The 19350-nt window shown below is 37.9% G+C and overlaps 1 protein-coding gene across 2 annotated transcripts in view; it reads left to right on the forward strand.

Moving 5' to 3' along the window:
* Window positions 1-2408, forward strand: part of LOC147632774 (uncharacterized) — a 3893-nt gene extending 1485 nt beyond the window's left edge. For both annotated transcript variants that reach the window (XM_086807637.1, XM_086807638.1), the window contains 6 exons: window positions 1-181; window positions 862-1022; window positions 1124-1223; window positions 1316-1598; window positions 1699-1756; window positions 2022-2408. The exon at window positions 1-181 is cut by the window's left edge and continues 10 nt beyond it. In XM_086807637.1, the coding sequence (XP_086663763.1) occupies window positions 1-181; window positions 862-1022; window positions 1124-1223; window positions 1316-1598; window positions 1699-1756; window positions 2022-2235 (997 nt within the window). In that variant the 3' untranslated portion in view covers window positions 2236-2408. The remainder of the gene's footprint in view (window positions 182-861; window positions 1023-1123; window positions 1224-1315; window positions 1599-1698; window positions 1757-2021) is intronic.
* Window positions 2409-19350: the final 16942 nt, after the last annotated feature.

The raw sequence follows: 19350 nt of genomic DNA on the forward strand, positions 1-19350 counted from the left end.
TCCTGTGTGGAGGAAAACTGGTACCATGCAGCATCTCCTCCCTCTTAGGAATTTACAGGAGGAAAGGTTTCTTGAGCAGACCGCTGAAAATCTTCCGGAGAGATCAGATCCACATCTTGTGCATCCTTTGCAGATGCAAGATCTTGTCAATAATAATCAAAGAAATGCATATTGTACTCAGGTGCTCTAAATTTTCTAGAGAGATTCTATGAACTCCATGGTTTATGCATGAGTAAAGCCAATGTGCCCCCTTTGTTTGTTTTTGAGATACATACATACATATGATATTCACATACACATGCACACATGGCCTACACACACACACACACACACACACACACACACACACTTAGTGATAGATATATACACACACACCCACACCCACATATGCATTCATTCATAGATACTACATCCATCTACACATGTACACACACGTAATAGATGAATGCAGACATCCTTGCAGACATTATATATTTATCTACATGTGCACACACACGTAATAGATAAAAGCACACATCCTTGCAGACACATTAATTCATCTACACGTGTGACACACACATATACATAGATACATATTGCTCCCCTCCCCGCCCCGCCCCGCCCCGCCCCAACCACCACCACCTCCACACACACACACACACACACACACACACAATCATAGGTAGACACATGTACATACATGCTTATGCAATTCTTTCATCTACACGTGCACACAGGCATAGATACATAAACCCACGTACTGTATTTTTGCGTGTGTTCAGCTGTGCAATTGAGCCTTAATGAAGGATTTTTTTGTAGACCCTAGAGACAGCGGGAATTTACATCTAGTGAAGCTGAGTTTTTTTTCCCTTGTTGGCAAAGGTGTGGCGGCAAGGGGATTTCCCAGTGAATATTTCTGCCCAAGCATGTAAAGATCGTGGCCCTTCAGCTCACTTCTCAGGTGGTTTTGGGGGTTCAGTGCCCAAAACCACTCTCTCTCTCTCCATGTCAGATGTGGGTGTTCCAGCTGCAATAGAAACAAGGTGCCTGTGTGCTAATTTTCTCCGGCAAGATGAGTTGTCAAACCTACCTGTGGTATCAATTTGGCCTTTGTCTAAAACATACCTTTTGAACCTTTTGATAGGATGTCTTCACTCGGTCTTACAGAAAGGCAAGACAGTGCACCACTCACCATTCTCTATGCAGGCAATGTCAACGTCTTCAATGACATTTCTGCAGAAAAGGTAAGAGGGCGCTTTTAAAGCTGTCTTTAAAATCATGTGTTGCAAACTTGCAATATTGGTTCAAAAATATTGTCCTTTCTGGGTCTTTACAGGCTCAAGCGATCATGTTTCTGGCGGGTGGTGGTAATGCGCAATGCAGTCCAGTTGAGTTGATGACTGATGCCGTAGGCTCTGCGAGTATGCCTGGTACAGCCGCCACCAACCCACATGATAAATCCCAGATAAATCTACAGACTGGCCAAACTGTTGTGAGCTGCCAAGCCACAGCTAATCATGCCAGTTATAATGCTGCTAGCATGCAAGTCAACTTTGCACTCCCAAATACACCTGCACCTTCAAGCCCACGTGTTACAGGCCAGCCAGTGGTTCCTAGAGGTATGGACTATAATTCTCTGGTTAAATGTGGACACTGTGGGCAGGTTTGAAAATTTTGGAATTCTTAAATGTGGTTCTTTTTTGTTTTCTTAATTTCCAGCGTTACCTCAAGCACGAAAAGCATCGCTAGCTCGCTTTCTCGAAAAGCGCAGAGAAAGGTGAGTTGCGATTATTCACATGTCTTGGACTTGGAGCACAAGTGGTCTGTCATCTTTGTAGTTGGCTAGGACTCTAGGAACTTAAAACTTTGGTTTAGATGTGTGTGTGTGTGTGTGTGTACATGCCTGTGCATGTATGTGTGTGTGCTCGTGTGTGCATATAGGGGGGGGAGAGATTAAGGGAGAGGCAGATGGAGAGTGTTTAGGATCTTTTTATGTTGAAAATGGAATCTCAATTTTTATTTAACGTTTTCCTCGATGTCAGGGTGCATATAATATCCCCATATTCTTTAAGGCAAGAGGACTCATCATTGCCAGAGGAGAGGTTTTCAAGCTCGAATGATGTCACCTCCTACAAACCTCGTGGTGACCATGATGACAAAAAGAGAGTCCCCATGTGTAGCTGGATGAAGAGGATGGCTGAGGATTCAACTTGTGACATGGTTGTGAAAGAAGAATCCAACGTTATCGCAACCTGATCTTTGATTTATTTTGCTGGAGGCAGGATAATTTAGAGATTTGTGTAAGCATCATATATTGTATACTAATAGACACATTACGATTGTTATGCTTCCCATGTGACGCTATACAAATATGTACGCGAGCATTGTAATTGCAATCATTGAAATATATGCTATGGGATGTTGACTAATTTAAGAGATGCTATGGGATGTGGGATACCTAGATAGATACTGCAGTCTCTTGATTGTTCTCTTGTCAAACCTCCTATGGCTTTTTTAAATGCATTATCAGAAGTGCTGATAGCTTTACTTGAAGATCATCTCATGCTTCTTCTTCAGCCTTCATTAACTATCACCACTTGCGTATATCATTTAATGCTTGTCATCCGACCTTCGAGACTCTAGTCTAATCACTAATGCCCGTTCATAGGCAGTGAATGTATATTCATTCATGCAGTTTTATTAACTTGCTGCGTGTTAATCTGCTAGTATTTGGAACCGAACACTGATCTGTGTTGCCAGGAACAAAGACATGCCAATTCAGTTCAAAATGGATTTATTCATTTGATTTATTGAAGTCCTTCATTAGTTCAAAATGGATTTATTCTTTTGATTTATTGAAGTCCTTCATTAGTTCACTGCTGCACTGATGCAACAGTTTCAAAGTGAGTTCAATGTGAATGTTGTTTTTAATTTGGGAAGTAAAATTCAGTGAAAGGAAGTTCAAATACTAAAAGCTACTCGATATGCAAGGAGTAGCATGAGAGTAGGTCTAGTCATTAAGCTTCCATGCTCTTCTAGAGTCACCCTTTGGTTCATGTTTGGTCCATCTAATGGAAGCGTACTACTTTGAAAACCAAGTGCATGTATTGTTTGTTGAAAAATAAATTGTTTGATTTAATAACCATCGGTTACCGTTCATCTTGATGGGTCAAGCAGTGGTAAGCTTGAACAATTTCCTTTCTTTCATTGAGCAATTTCATGGTGTTGTGATTAAGTGTTACCGTTCATCTTGATGGATCAAAGATCAAGCAGTGGTAAGCTTGAACAATTTCCTTTCTTTCATTGAGCAATTTCATGGTGTTGTGATTAAGTGTAAACTCTAAGCTTACCAATTTCCTTTCTTTCATTGAGCAATTTCATGGTGTTGTGATTAAGTGTAAACTCTGATAAGCTTATTGTTGTGAGCTTGTTGCTAGTTGAGTCATTAGTGTATTGGTGTTATAATGCTATTGTTCCTAACCTTCAAGAGCAAGGTATGGTGAGTTACTCTCCTTGGTGATGCTTGATAACTATTGAACTTATGACCATAGATTATTAGAGGCTTTTGACTTCTTGAGGGGGATTTCACAAATTGTCTTCTTCTTTTAAAAAACTTTAATGACTTAAAAAAAGAAGCAGTTGTGTTTGGGGATTTCACAAATTGCACAAATTGGAAATGAAATCATTTGTCTTCAACACAATATGTTAGTTGAAAAAAATTGAACCACCAAAAGGTTAAGAAAGCATAGTTTTCTATGGTTTGTAAAAAAGTTTGTCTTTTGAAAATAATCTTCTAAGTACAATAAAAATAATACAAAAATTCATATAATACTTTACGCTACTTGTATTACATAAAATCAATAGTATATGATTTTTTTAAAAAAAATCTTATCATGTTTAAATGCGCACTAACCAAGCATGCTCAAGTAATTTCATCATATTTTGAGTTGTTTTGTTTTTTTAGCTCTGCAAGTTTCATAAATCGACCTTGAGCCTTTTTTTTTGGTTGAAGCCACTTTTAGGGATAAATTACAATAGTGTTAACTTTTTTTTAAAAACAAAGCCTTGCATTATTAGAATCTTTATTTCCTAAACATTCAAAAGGGAAAAAAAGTCAAATGTTAAAAATAATTACTTTATCCTTCATCTATTATTGAAGAAATTTATGATAAATTTAGTAGCAAATAGCATTCTTTGAGAATCACCCATGTTTTTTAAGGAATTAAGAGTTTGCTTATGCTTGTGACAAAGCATGAGTCACTAGAGAGGATCATGATACTATTCATAAGCTTGTAACATATACATTTGCATTAAAGTTTTAGTGTTGGTGTGTTTTTTTGTCAACTATGTGTTTTTGTCAACACATAGCACACATAACACATAGCAATCCGATTCATGAAACTTTGGCCTATGTTGGTCATTTGTGCCATAGACTATATCGCCAAATCCTACTACTTTGGCATACATGCGAAGGAATGTAGATACATTATGTTTCATCATCACCAACATCATTGATTTATGGATAAAAACCTTGAGAATTAGCTTGCTTTAAAGGAGACACAACATATCAATTTATATCGTAGATAAAGAATGTCCAAGATCAGATGGTGGCGGCAAGGATTACCAAGACTAGTGAAGAACTAGCATGCAGGGATTACCAAGACTAGTGAAGAACTAGCATGCAGGTGCATGTGTTGCCCTTGAAGTATGATAGTTTGGTGACTCCACTGAACGAGTTCCTTGCACGCAAACACATACACACAAGAGAGAAAGACACAAGAAGAGATGGATGGTTGAATTTTCTTCTATCTTCTTCTCTTCTCTACAACCATATAGCTAAAAAGATAAGAGTAAATACTATAAGGGAAAGTACTCTCCTACAATATCATACAATGGTCGGTCCATAGTGTGAACTCGACTATATGAGCTAGCATTATAACTATGCCATAACTCTAGTACTCCAAAGTGGCTATCACATAGCTTGTCATCCACTGGGCATATCAACCATAATCTCACCAAACATACCAGTGGCATAAGTGCAGAAGCTATCACCCAAGTAGGTCATCAATGTCAACAACACTAGTTGAGCTCGATATCTCAACACCCCCTTGAGCTCAACTCCACACACTGCACTCCAAGTAAGCTCCTTAACCTGTGAAGCCGCAATGCCTTCGTGATGATGTTAGCCACTTGATCTACATTACCTACTAGATCACTCTGCTCAGAGCCACTAGAGTCACCATCCACATATGAGTGACCTGCTGACAGATCAGGCACAAAAGGTTGATTTACCTTTTCCTTTCCTTTGCATGATACATGTATACCTACATCTGTCCTCAACCTGCTTGACCATGAAATAACACTGGATTCACTACTAGAGGACTCTCCAAGTGCACTAAGCACCTGTGATTACTCCTCTACCTATGATGCAACATTAATACTTCTTACATCTGCATCTTTTGTTGCCTTCACTGGTGCATACAAGCTGCTCATCTCATCAAAGAGAACATCTCTGCTTACTTACATCTTCATGAGTGGTAGGATTATAATATCTATAACCTTTCTCTGTCAAAACATAGCCAATGAAGATGCATTTCTCTGCCTTCTTTGAATCCAACTTTGTTCTAACTTCATCGGGGACATGCACATATGCAATAGACCCAAACACTTTCAAGTGAGGCACATCCGGTTTTATGCCTGTAAACTTCTATTCAGGCATCATACCATGAATAGCTACAGTGGGTGTCCTGTGCATAATGTACACATCAGTCGCTCTGCTTCTGTCCAAAAATAATATGGCATATTCTTTTTAGACATCAAGACACATGCCACTTTTGCAATATGCCTATTTTTTCTTTCTATAACACCATTCTGTTACAGAGTGTACATGCATGTAAATTGTCTCTTGATTTCCTGATTTCTCAAGAAATCACTGAACTCATTAGAGAAATACTCTCTTCCACCATCTGATCTCATGAATTTTATTTGTATGCCTTTTTCCTTCTCGATCAAGAATTTAAATATTTGAAAGTAAGCAAATATTTAAATATTTGAATGTAAGCAAACACCTCACTTTTCTCCTTCATGAAATAAACCCACACTTTTCTAGTGTGATCATCAAAGAACGCAACATTATACTTGTAATATGCAAGTGTTGCAGTCTTGGTCGATCCCCATACATTTGAATATATAACATCTAATGGACTTACAAATGACATGCTTTTCATGTGGGAAAGCTTGTTTGGCTTGCTTACCAAGTGGTATGCTTCGCATACTTTATGCATACCATCAACCTTAAACTTTGGCAAACTTGCAATAATATTTTGGGCCTACATAGACTTCAGTCATTGTACACTCACACGACCAATGCACTTGTGTCATATGTCAATATCTATAATGACACATGTTCCATGCACAAACATGGCTGCCTGTACCTCAGGTATGTTCATATCTAAAGTAAACATCCTTGAGGATTAAACCTTGCTTGCAGAGCCTGCTCAACCATCTGTCCAACACAAACCGGGCTCTTTGTAATATTTGAAACATGAAGTACACTTACCAAGTACTTCATTTTGCCATCTTGCATAGACAATGGCACTTTACTAATATGTGTAATGCGATGCGAGTATCATCACCTGTTTCTACATAACCTGGTTTTTCCATTTTCTGTATGACTCTAAACCACTCAATCACAATGATTGGTCATGTGGTTAGAAGCACTAGAATCCACATATCATATATCTTTAGATCTTGACACACCTCTTGTTGTGGAACTGAGCATGTACTGCATCACAAACAGCGGCTCACTTCTATCATTCAGCACCATGTTTACTAGATGATGCATTAATACCTTGCTGTAACTTTCCACTTTTAATGTTATTCTGCTTTTTACAGAGATCCTTTGCCATGTGCCTTGGTTTGCCATAAAAAGCACTCTATGTTATTTTCATTAGTATTTTTTTTACCAACCACCTTGGCCCCTCTGGCTCCCTCTAAACTGACCTCTTCCACTTTGTGTATGATTGCTGCCCTGTGAAATGAATCATTGGACTGCTGTTATCCATAATTCTGGTTTTCATGTCGCCCATCACCTTGGCCTTGGCCTTGACCACGACCTCTACCTCTGCCTCTACCCGAATTGGAGTAGAAGGCATGTTCTGATGCGTTCTTACTTTGTGAAGAAGAGTTCTCACCCATATACTTTTCTTCTAAGCCCATTCAGATAGATGCTCACTAAATCATCATCTTCCACTGATACATTGATAGACCCAAGGGATTCAACAATGCCCTTGATCTTTAATGCATACTCATTGATAGACATGCTTTTGTTCTCCACAGTATGCAGCTCTCGTTTTGGCTGTAGTTTCCTTGCCTTTGTGTTGGTTTGGAACATCTATATACAGCTACTGGAGTGTTGGCATCTTGTATGTGTCCTATCATTGTGTCTGTGATATTGATTGAAAGCCAATACATGACTTTTCTTTCACTCTGGTTCCAGTCCTTGAATGCCTAAGTTACATCTGTTGGAGTGACATTCTCTTCAGGTAACTCTGGATCCTCCTCATTGTCTCCTTTGACATAGTCCCAAAATCCTTTATCATAAGGAAATTGGTCATTCTGAACTTCCAAGCATGGAAGTTGTTCTTATCCAGCTTCTCACTGACAATCTGATTGATTCCGTTAGACATGTTTGCATGTAGCAACCAGAAACCTACAAACATATAATTTGTGTATACAACCTGTAACATAGTAATATCTTTTGTGATTGCTCCGTTACTTCATCACAACCTATATGTCACCATATGTGACCAGAGTACATGTACAAACACCCAAGATCAACAACACATATGAAAACAGTGTTTACAGTCCCCAAATGCACTGCCACACTGCAATAACCATATTTGGAGGGGAGACAGTTCTCAGCCAAAACTTTGTAGAACTGCCCGAAACACCTTCCAATGACTAAACGGAGACTGAAACACAATAACCAGATTTTGAGGAGAGACAGTTATCAACCAAAACTTTGCGGAACTACAAAAGCACCTTCCAATGACTAAACAGAGACCGAAACACAATGCTAGCCACAAAACCATAGTACCAAGTGCTGCACACCTTGTAAGCACCTCCAAGCCTGCTCCTCAATCGGAGATGTGTAGCTCTCAGAGCTACCCAAGGGGGGTGTCATACCTAAACAAGAAGAGGAAGAGATGATGATGCTCTTACCCGTGTACCACTTCCTTCCTTGCTTTGTTGTTGCCTCCTTAGATCTCACATGAACCGAAGATTTAATACCATAACGGGGGAGAGGGAGAGCTTGAGTTCCTTCTTGCAAGTAAACACACACACACATGAGAGAGCAAGACACAAGAGAGAGATGGATGGCTGAATTATCTTATATCTTCTTCTCTTCTCTACAACCATATAACTAAAAAGATAAGAGTACATACTAAAAAGATAAGAGTACATACTAAAAGGATAAGAGTACATACTAAAAATATAAGAGTACATACTAAAAGGGAAAGTACTCTCCTACAATAACATACAATGGTTGGTCCATAGTGTGAACTTGACTATATGAGATAGCGCTATATATATGCCATAAATCTAGTACTCTTCTCCAAAGTGTTTGTCACACAACCTATCATCCAATGGTGGCATATCAACCATAATCTCACCAACCATGCCAATAGCATAAGTGTGGAAGCTATCACCTAGGGCGGTCATCAATGTCCACAACACTAGTTAAGCTCGATATCGCAACAAGGAGGATGTGCGTTTTAAAGCCAGAGATGGTAGTGACACTTCATTCTCCACAAATGCAAAGACAGGTAAGGGAAAGGGATTTGGTGACCCCAATGCTTTTGAGAAGAAGAAGACATTAAAGGCAAAGTGTTTTTGTTCTGCGATAAGCCTAGGGACATTATAAACTGAGACCTAAATATGAGGAACCCCTTCCTAAAGAATACACTAATCTGAGAGATGAGATCTTGAGGTTGAGTGAAGCATATATATAGAGGGACCTGCAGGACCAATCAGGTTGTTTCCATACAAGATTCTACATCAATACCTCTAGAGATAATTCTAGAAGTATTCCATGAGGGCAATGTATCGAGCCATGAATCAAAAGAAGTTTGACAATTGAATTACCACACTCAAGACAACAATGAGAAAATAGGGAAGCGCTAAAAGAGCTTAGAACCAAATAGGAGACTTGTAAATGAGCCTTTATAGCCTGAAGCTAACTAGAAGACATAGGAAACCTAAAAGCACTACATGACCATATCCTAAGGGAGCATGATATTCACGAGGCATCTTGTGCTCAAAAAATCATAGCTAGGAGAAGACATTAATGGAAATGATTCCGAGTCAGCATGGGTGTCATGATAATCAAAAGGAAAATTATTACGGGGACCATGCATTTATATGTCTGCTTAGAGGAAGAGTCAATGACCATAGCCAACTTGCCTTCAATAACGATAGAACTTAAAGAAGAAACGGTAGACTTGAGAGTAATCCTCTCTATGCCAGTGCTTATCTCTATGGTTGAGTACTAAAATGAAAATCAGAATCCTAGAATAAAGTCCACTAATGGATAAAAAATCAGCTTAAGTTGTCAGGAGACTGAGACTGACTAGGAAAACTAGAAAAACCCACTGAAAGTGGGTAAATACTTTGAAGGTGATGACATGAATGCCACTATTTTGATCAGATTGGAGGGCATAACCACAACTACAATCCTAGTAAGGTGGAGGAAAATATTAAATAGAGGAGCATGAGTGAGTATAGCCACCAAAGACATGTGGCAAAGATGGGGGAGTAAGCCCTTAAAACCTTCAAAAATTATCCTCAAATTGGCCCCGATGGTAATTTAAGAACACCTATAGAAATGATAGAAGTGGAAGTCATGTCATGTTGGACAGCCTAGCCTATAAACATTTGTTTTCTATTGTTAACTTCCCACCAATTATGATATGATTGTTCGTGGATGCTCTTTTATGTGCCAAATGATGTTAATCCACAACTAGGGAAGAGATGACATCTACCTCTGATAGGAGGATAGTACCATCAAGGTGAACCTAGAGAACCATTCTTACAAAGATGTGACCGGACACTTGTCAATCAGGGTTAGATATGATAGCACATTCAGAGAGCTTAAACTTGTGTCATGTGAATGAGCATAGTTGTAAAAGGTGTTAGAATAATGAAGAAACTTCTACTAGATTTTGAAGAGGAGGAAAATTGGATCTCAATTGGATGCACACATACTAGAACCATGGGAGCTCAGTTTTGTGCAAAGAAGGAAATGACATTGTCCCTATTAGAACTATATCTCTCGTATGCTGAAAACAAAAAGAGGTTGTGCCAATTAAAAACCACAAAGAAACATCTCCTAGGAGATGCAAAGTCATACTACTTAGATGCTTTAGCACAAGCTTCACCCAAGCTATGCCTCAAGGTCAGTAGCTAATGATGAAGAGGACGATGTTATACGAACACCATTCACTCCTCAGAGAATTCCTTGAAAGCAGAGAAGATTCTTTGAGAAAGTTAAAAAAACAATGCTTGTTTTAGAACAAGATACCCATCTAGCCTCAATGAGGTATTTGTATTATGTTGAGGTCCTAGAGCTACTATGAGGACTTCTCTTCTGATTATAAGTATCTAATCAGAAGTAAGTCCTTAATTCCTTGAAGATAGATCTCAAAGTTGTGAAAACCTTAGCAGAAGATAATCTCATGTAGACTGTAACAAGCAGGTGAGAAAAATGACACTTTGAAGCCTTTGGAGGAGTCTAAGAATAGTGTTGAAGCAGAATTGCTACTGTTTGTGGCATTTGAAGAGATTTGTGCAAAGACAGAACATTCCTCAGCATCCAATGGTTCATGAGACATTGACAATGGTGGGGCATCCCATCATATGACCAACCAAAAGGGCTTATACAGCTCTCTCAAACTTGTTGGTAGTGATCTAGAATGATGCCAAAAGCCCAACCATGGTAATAAACATCAAGAGGAATGTGCTGTCAATTGTGTGGCCATAGATGACCATGACTTGAAGGTTCTCTTTGATAAGGATGGTACATTGCAACATTAATAAAGAGAGGAATTCGATGTAAGAACTTGCATAAGATATTGGATTTTATAGCTCAAGATGATGTCAGAACAAGAAAGCTATGGCATGAAAGATTCGGGCACTTGAGGTTTGTAATTTTATTAAAAGAGGTACAAAGGAGTAGGATTGTGACACATCTACTATAATTTTTGGAGATGTTAGATGTATATCATAGGCATGCATTTTCACAAGAAAGAAGAAATGTGACACATTTATCAGCATTTTTGGAGATATCAGATGTATGTGAAGCATGCAAATCTTTGTGTAAAATGCCAACCACTACATTGGGTGCTTCTTCCTACTTCTTGTTATTGATTGATGACTTTAGAAGGAATATTTGGGTGTATTTTCTTCAGAATAAGGTTGAAGATTTTAGAAAATTCAAAATATGTCATAGCTTGGTAGAGAATGAGATAGGACATAAGCTGAAGAAGTCTCAAACACATCAAGGAGGAGAATTCACATCAAGTGAATTTATTACCTACTTCAAGGAGCACAATATTTGATAATTGCTCATACTCCACAATAAAATAAGGTTGTAGAGTGCAAGAATCATACAATTTTCTAGATGGCATGGAGTATGCTCAAAGAAAGGGAAAGGAACACAGAATGCATAATTCTTTTTATTTCAAAGGTAGTTAACATTGTAGTGCATATCTTGAATAGGAGTTACACAAGGATAGTGAAGGGCATGGTACCCCAAGACTCATGTTAAGATGCAACACTTATTTTGGTAAGAAAACGTTAGCAATTTCATATGCAAGAACATTTGGTTGTGATAATTTTATGCATATCCTAGATTCAGTAGGATTCTAAGAGTAGGACATGTATCTTTTTGGGGTACAATATGGAGTCAAAGGGTTACCGACTATATAACCCAAAGGCAAAGAAGATAATCATCAGTCTCATGAGAGAGAGAATACAGTTTTGAGATATTTTTGGATAAAAAGTTATCCCTTTTATTTAAGATGAATTTCCCTAAAATAGAAGTTTAAAAAGAGTTTTCAAATATGCATTAGAAATTAATTGAATATGTGCATTAGACACCTTAGCCTAAGGGTCCACATTTTTAAAAAATTATGGATTAAGGTCCAAAGAGTGTTCTAAAGGGCCAAAAGGGTTAATCCAAGTGTTGGAATGAGAAAAATGCAAGAATAAAAGAAAATCTCCCAAAAAGGAGTAAATTCTCACATAAGATGAAGAGTTGACTAGTATAGGACTTAATAGTAAAAAAATAGGATTTTTTAAGTAAAAAAATAGAATTTTGACACCTCAGGAGGGTGAGTGGAGCTCATGAAGGAGGCACCTAGAATCCTCGTGATTACTCCAAATTTTAAATTAAAAAAATGAGATTTTTCATCTCTCCTCTCACCTCTTTCAAACTAGATCAGAAAAGTGGGCCTAACTGGTCCAAAACTTGTCCAAATTGGATCAAACTAAAGCTGGAAACCTCTAGATTCTAGTTGGACTTGGTTGGTGACCTTCCTCACCTATAAATAGACTCCCATTTCTTTGCATTTTCATCTTAGAGTAATTCTATGCTAGTGTAATTTTTAATTTAGTGTATTTTCCTCTTCCCTCTTCATTGGCTCTCCATTGTGAAGCCTTGGTGCTTCACTAAACCTCTTCTTCTCTCTTGAAGATTACCCTTTCCCCTTGGTGGCCAAGTCTCTTTCTTGAGGGCTACACATCTTTTTCAAGGTAAAGAATCAAGCAAACCAAGGGTAAGCCTAAACAATGAAGTTTATGCTCTCTTTTTGATATTAATCTTCTTCCTAACCTCCCTCATGCTTGGGAAGCTTTTTATTTTGTGAGTTTTCTCTTAAAACCATGCTTTTCTTGATTTATGATGAATTAATGTTTTTGTTTAAGCTTAGGTTTATGCATAAACTAATTTTTATGTTAAAAGTGTAATTTTGAACATTCTCAATTTATAGAAAATGTGGGAAAGTTATGGCAAATTTTTATCATTAGAAAATGAAGGTTTATTCATAAATTTAATTTTATGCTAAGTGTAATTTTGAGCATTCTCAATTTATGAAAAATGTGGGGAAGCTATGGAAAAATTTTATCATTAGAAAATGAAGGTTTATGCATAAATTAGTTTTTATACTAAAAGTGAAATTTTGAGTATTTTCATTTTATAGAAAATGCGAGGAAACTATGGTAAAATTTTAGAATATGAGTTTATGCATAAATTAAATTTTATGCTAAAAGTGAAGTTTTAAGCATTCTCAATTTATAGAAAATGTGGAGAAACTATGGCAAAATTTATATCATTAGGAAATGAATTTATGCATAATAAATTTTTATGTTAAAAGTGGAATTTTAAGCATTATCATTTCATAGAAAATGCGAGAAGCTATGGTAAAATTTTTATCATTAGGAAATGAATGTACACATAGTAAATTCTATGCTAAAAGAGGAGTTTTGAGCATTATTCATTTGCCAAAAAAATAAAGAAGGTTATGCATAATTTTTTACAGAGAATTATGGAAAGGATTATGAATATAATTCATTTAGATGAAAAAATGAATTAGTATGTGTGCATAAATATTTTATGCTAAAAGAGGAATTTTCATGATATTTTATTTTGAGAAAACTGAGAAGAGAATGTGAAAATATTCATAGGAATGCATCGAGAATTCATGGATAAATTTTAATAAGAAAAAGAGGAATCACGAACATATTTAACTTTTGGAAAAATGAAGTATACGTCTAGATCCTTGAAAAATAGAATCTTGGGTATATTCTGAACGGGATTAGGATTTCCTAGAGAAAAGACCAGAAACATGCGTAGTTCGATGAACATAAATAATTGTGACTGACTTATTCCTAGATTCCCTGGGAAAAGAATCTGGAATTATTGAAAGGATCGAGGATCCAAAAGAGAACGAAAATTTAGACTATTTGAATTGAGTCGAGAAAAAGTTGCTTTTAACTGAGCCAAGTAATGGCCCCGAGACTTAGAAGATCTGTCAATGTGAAAAGTAGAGTAACTATACTCTTAACCTGGTTGATTGTGGAACAAAAATTTTGATAATTAGATCAAGGAAAGTTAATAATTAAATCTGATTCGCTCAAAGCAAAAAGAGACTAACTTGTTTGTGGGAATTGGATTGAGGTGTAGAATGATGTGGAGTGATGTGTGGGATGTGTGGAATGATGTGGAGTAATGAGAAATGATGTGTAGATGATCTAGATTGATGTGTGGATTGATTTGGTTAATGTGCATTGATGTGGATGATGTGGACAGATGTGTGGATGATGTGGATTGATGTGTGGATGATGTGAAAATGATGTGGGAATATGTGAATGAATGGGGGAATGATGTGTGGATGATGTGGGATGATGTGAATGAATGTGGGAATGATGTGGAATGATGTGAATGAATGTGGGAATGATGTGGGATAATGTGAATGGATGTGAATAGATGTGGGATGATGTGAATGGATGTGAATTGATGTGATGCGAATTGATGTAGAAAAATGTGGAATGATGTGGAATGATGAGGATAGATGGGAAATTTCTTTGGAAATTGTATTTGTATGAGAAACTTGTTTTTTAAAGATTGTTTTACGTCAAGAATGCTAGGGGTTCAAGCATTTTGACTATCTTGTGGAATGAGGTCGTGGGGACCTAAGTGGAAAATGTTGCAACAACTGCTGACGGGGAGAGTCAAAGAAGGACGTCTCACGTGGCAAGATCGGTCGAGGTCTTGACCCTCGGTTCGGTTAAAATGGTGAGCTTCCGGTACAGTGGATGAGGAGCCAAGGAAGCGGCCTATGAGTGGTGCTAGGTCACCTATGAAGGAACCTAGAGGGTGCTGACCATACGGTGCTCCGGCTCTGGGTCACCCAGGATACCCACGCGTGCGTCGAGGAAGAAAATGAGTTGGACTTGTTTTCTGAACACGGGCATGGATCTGGTTGATTGGCCTTCCTGCCTGGTCTTCAACAGATGAGTTCATGGCTCTTTTACATGGATCTTGTTGTTGGTTGATCTAGCTGATCTTCAACGAAGAGTCCATATGGATTTTATGTGATTATATTCCTAGGTACTATGGGCTAGGAACTATTGAAAAGGCCCGTGGAGTGAGCATGTGGTGACAGAGCGTTCTGGTTGCCAATGATGCCATAAGTACGTTGAGGAAGGAATGAATGGAATATGGATTTTATGGAAAAATCCTGATTATATTCCTGGTGGGTACTATGGGCTAGGAACTATTGAAAAAGCCCCTGAGTGAGCAGGTGGTGAGCGCTCTATTTGCCAATGATGCCATAGGTATGCCGAGGAAGGAATGATTGGAAATTGGACTTGGAACTGGAATATTGAGGATTATGATGGAAACAGTGTGGTTTTATTGCAATGCTATTTTGGAGATAGTTAGAGAGCTATTCTACACCAAATCTCACCATCAAATCCACATCTTTTTGAAAAGAATGCTTTTTGCTTAATTTTTAAATTAATTTGTTATTTTTGTTGTTGCTTTTGTGGTTTTTCATGTTCTTAGGGCTTGCACATAGTTGCATCCATTGCATCAAACAATGCAAGAGAATGCATTTCTTAGTGAATGTTAGCTCTCGCTAGTTTAAACATAGATCTAAGATCATTTTGCATTAGGCTTAGTTTGCATCCATTGCATCAAACAATGCAAGAGAATGCATTTCTTAGTGAATGTTAACTCTCTTAAACATAGATCTAAGATCATTAATTTTAGTTTAATTGTGTGTTTTTTGTTGAAATTGTTTGGATTAGAGTGTTAGCAAGCATTAGGAGTAGTTTAATGTTTCAAAAAAAATCTTAAAACCATAAAAAAACCCTTGAATTTGACTAATTTCTCTTAATGGATTGGTTTTTGTCATTAAGAGAGTAATCTTGTTCAAAGAGGCTAAAAAATTAGAAAATGTGTTAATTGGGGTCTAAATTGATCATATGAGTAGTCGAAATTGGGATTTTTGAGTGTTTTGAGAGCATCTAGATGTATCAAAACACATAATCACATCAATTGTTTGATCAATTGGAGAAATTTAACTCTCTTTGCTTAATTTTGTCTTAAAAAGGAGACTATAATTAAGAGTCTAATTAATCTCCTAATTTAGATTAATTTATACAATTGTTGATGCTCATAGATTAGTTTTTCCTTGCTCTATCTAATGATGTGCTCAATTGTGTGAATTAATTAGGGATTAGTGGTGAATTAGAGCCCTTGATTAGTGTAAAAGAGAAAAAGATTAGTGAAAGGATTAATCTTAGGTTAATCCTTAATCACATTTTTACATAACTCATTAAGGTTAATCAGCATTTAATGAGAAGATGCTCATGAGTTGTCAATTTGTCCATTTTGGGGGTCATTTATGAAGAAGGGTGTAAGGTGTGTCATTAAAGGGTTGACTTTTTTGATTCCACTTACCTTTTTTGGGAAAATGCCCATATCCCTTTCATTCTAAATTCAAAAAATATTCCCCCCAAAAGAAAAATTCATATTTTCCACTAGATTTAAAATAAATAAATAAAAATCAAAATTAATTCCCACGTGAAGTCCAATTTAATTTTCACGTGAAGTCCAGTTCAAGCGTTAAAAGTGTTTCACGACGTGAAACAACAGTTCACATGGCGTGAAAGAACTCTGGAAACCACCCCTGTTTGGAGGCTCGTATCTCCTAAACCGTATATCCGATGAAGGTGCTCTAGGGCTCATCGGAAAGCTGACATCAAGCTCTTCGACTTTGGACCGGTTGTCCGAAGTCAAAATCGATCATTTTGGTCTCCGATTAGCAGCCTCAAAATTTGACCCAAAAATCGAGGCAAAAAACTGCCCAAAAACCACGAAGAATCGCAAAAAATAGCGCGAAAACGATGGCGAGCCATATTCGGGCTACTTTTTGAGGGTCTAAACGACAAAATCACAGAGGAATCAGGGAAACAAAGTAGTACTTCAAAAATACTACTACTCCCTCATACAGAGTTTTTCAAAATTCCTTTTGGATCACCCTAAAAAACGTGCTGCAAAATAGGAAAAAAATTTTGGGAAAAAATTTTCGTCTTGATACAGTGATGGAAAATAGGTTTTAGGACCTTCTTTTCCATTTGGGAAGTTCCTAACATACGCTTTTTCCAAAAAAATATCTGAGGTTTACGTGTAGCGCCTAAGATAATTAGGGCAAACGGACACCCGTTTGATCCAACGAAGAGTACACCAAGCCTCTTGAGGCTGTAACGGAAAGTATAAAAAGCAAAAAAAAAAAAAAACTGTGATTGTTTATGAAGGAGCATTTAGGCACTCTGACATGATTACAATGCCTGCAAACAATTACACAAGGACTGAACCACCCAATGGCTATCTTTGAGCCATTGAGATCCATGCTGCCAATTCACCTCCCCATGCCATTAACCATGCCTATAACAAGCGTGTCATCGGGTTTTACACCCCTTGTCACCTCAATCTCACCAGGCTTTGGTCCCTTTCCTAACATTCCCACAAGTCCTATAAGTACCAACCCTTTCTTGGATGCCCACACCTTCGACATACTGACTAGTCTACTAAGGGGGGTGGCCCAAGTCCTATAAGTACCAACCCTTTCCTCGATGCCCACACCTTGGACATACTGACTAGTCTACTAAGGGCGGTGGCCCAAGGACTCACTGAGTCTCTTCTAACAAGAGTACTCACATACGGCCTCAATGATTCATACATAAATACAGCCGTACAAATTTCCAAAATAATGGGCAAATATGATGGAACAACATACCCTGTTCAATTCATTCAAAAGTTTGAACAGAGACGTGAAGCCTTTGGAAATCCCAACTGCCCCACTAAGGTACATGCGTTGAACTTATGCTTAGAGGGAAAAGCTAGTCGATGGTTCATCGCATTGATGCCGGCGATCAAGACTAACTTCAAAACTTTGAAATCAGCCTTTATACATGGCTTTTCCAAACAAGGTGATCGGTGGACTCACGTTGGTGAGTCATGGGAAAAATTAAACGATGTTCAATTGAGGAGATGTTTCATGTGATGGGCTTAAAGAATAACAGCTTACACAACTTGATCATTGTATTCAATCTGGAAATATTCGATCAATGTTGTAAAGAAGCAATACGTTTTAGATGACAACATGCTAGAAGAGGATCATGCGACGAGATGTTCCTCATTTAAACCAAGTGAAGCAATGGCAAAAGAAAGACCGATCTCGGAATTGACATTCCCCAAATTCTATGCGGCCTTGCTTAAAACCTTACGGCCAACATCTCTAAGAGAGGATGAAAACCTTCAAAATCAGACATCCTTAATGCCTATAAAAATGACGAGTGAAATGCCTTGTGTTGAATGCAATCACTATAACCATCCCAATCCTCATTGTGCATACAAGGCACCTGCTTTTCTATACTACATCTATTGTAAAACCTTTGACCATGATACTAAAAAGTGTCCTGCTTTATCCACGATGGACTCAAAACCTCCCGTGCACAAAATAGAAACAGTCCGAAGGGTAAAAACTACTCAAGAAGCAGTTAATTGGACGCTTCAGTGTTTTTATTATCGTGGACCTCACAAGGTGGCAGAGTGCATAGTTTGGAATACTTCCATGCCCATAGTCATTGACACCTTGCGACCAATGTGTGAACGATGTGGCATAGATCACATGTTCCAAGATTGCCCAGACGAGTTGCTTCAACGCAACTTGTCTCACAAAATACAACTCTTAACATCTTAAGTGTACAAAATGGGCAATTGGCCACGGTGCCCTTGAATGTGCTTACATGCTTACAAGCCAAGGCACGACAAATAGTCAAGAAGAGTGTAAAAGACAACACCTCAACATGGGTAGAAGAACATGCTTTAAAGACATGAAGTGTAAATTCCATATCGCCATCGATTGTTTGAGTAGTGTATCTAAAGTAACTTGGTTCCTTTTGTAAGATCATTGCTTGTCGGGGTTAATTTTGTAAGACCATTGGTTGTCGGGGTGAGTTTAGGTTGTCCCAATGACACCCAAGTGTCTATTGTCATGATGTTATGACTTGCTGGAGGGCTAATCAATGCGCGTTTGTGCTGAACATCATTTCCTGTAGGAAAATCCAACCATACCATGATAGAGTCTTCCAAAGGAACCATGGGTGTTTTGTTCATTGGTTTCTTTTGTAAGACCATTGCTTGTCGGGGTGAGTTTAGGTTGTCCCAATGACACCCAAGTGTCTATTGTCATGATGTTGACTTGTTGGAGGGCTAATCAATGCGCGTTTGCGCTGAACATC

The sequence above is a fragment of the Cibotium barometz genome, chromosome 13 (genome assembly GCF_041138505.1).
Source record: "Cibotium barometz isolate CiBa-2024 chromosome 13, ASM4113850v1, whole genome shotgun sequence".
Classification (NCBI taxonomy): Eukaryota; Viridiplantae; Streptophyta; class Polypodiopsida; order Cyatheales; family Cibotiaceae; genus Cibotium; species Cibotium barometz.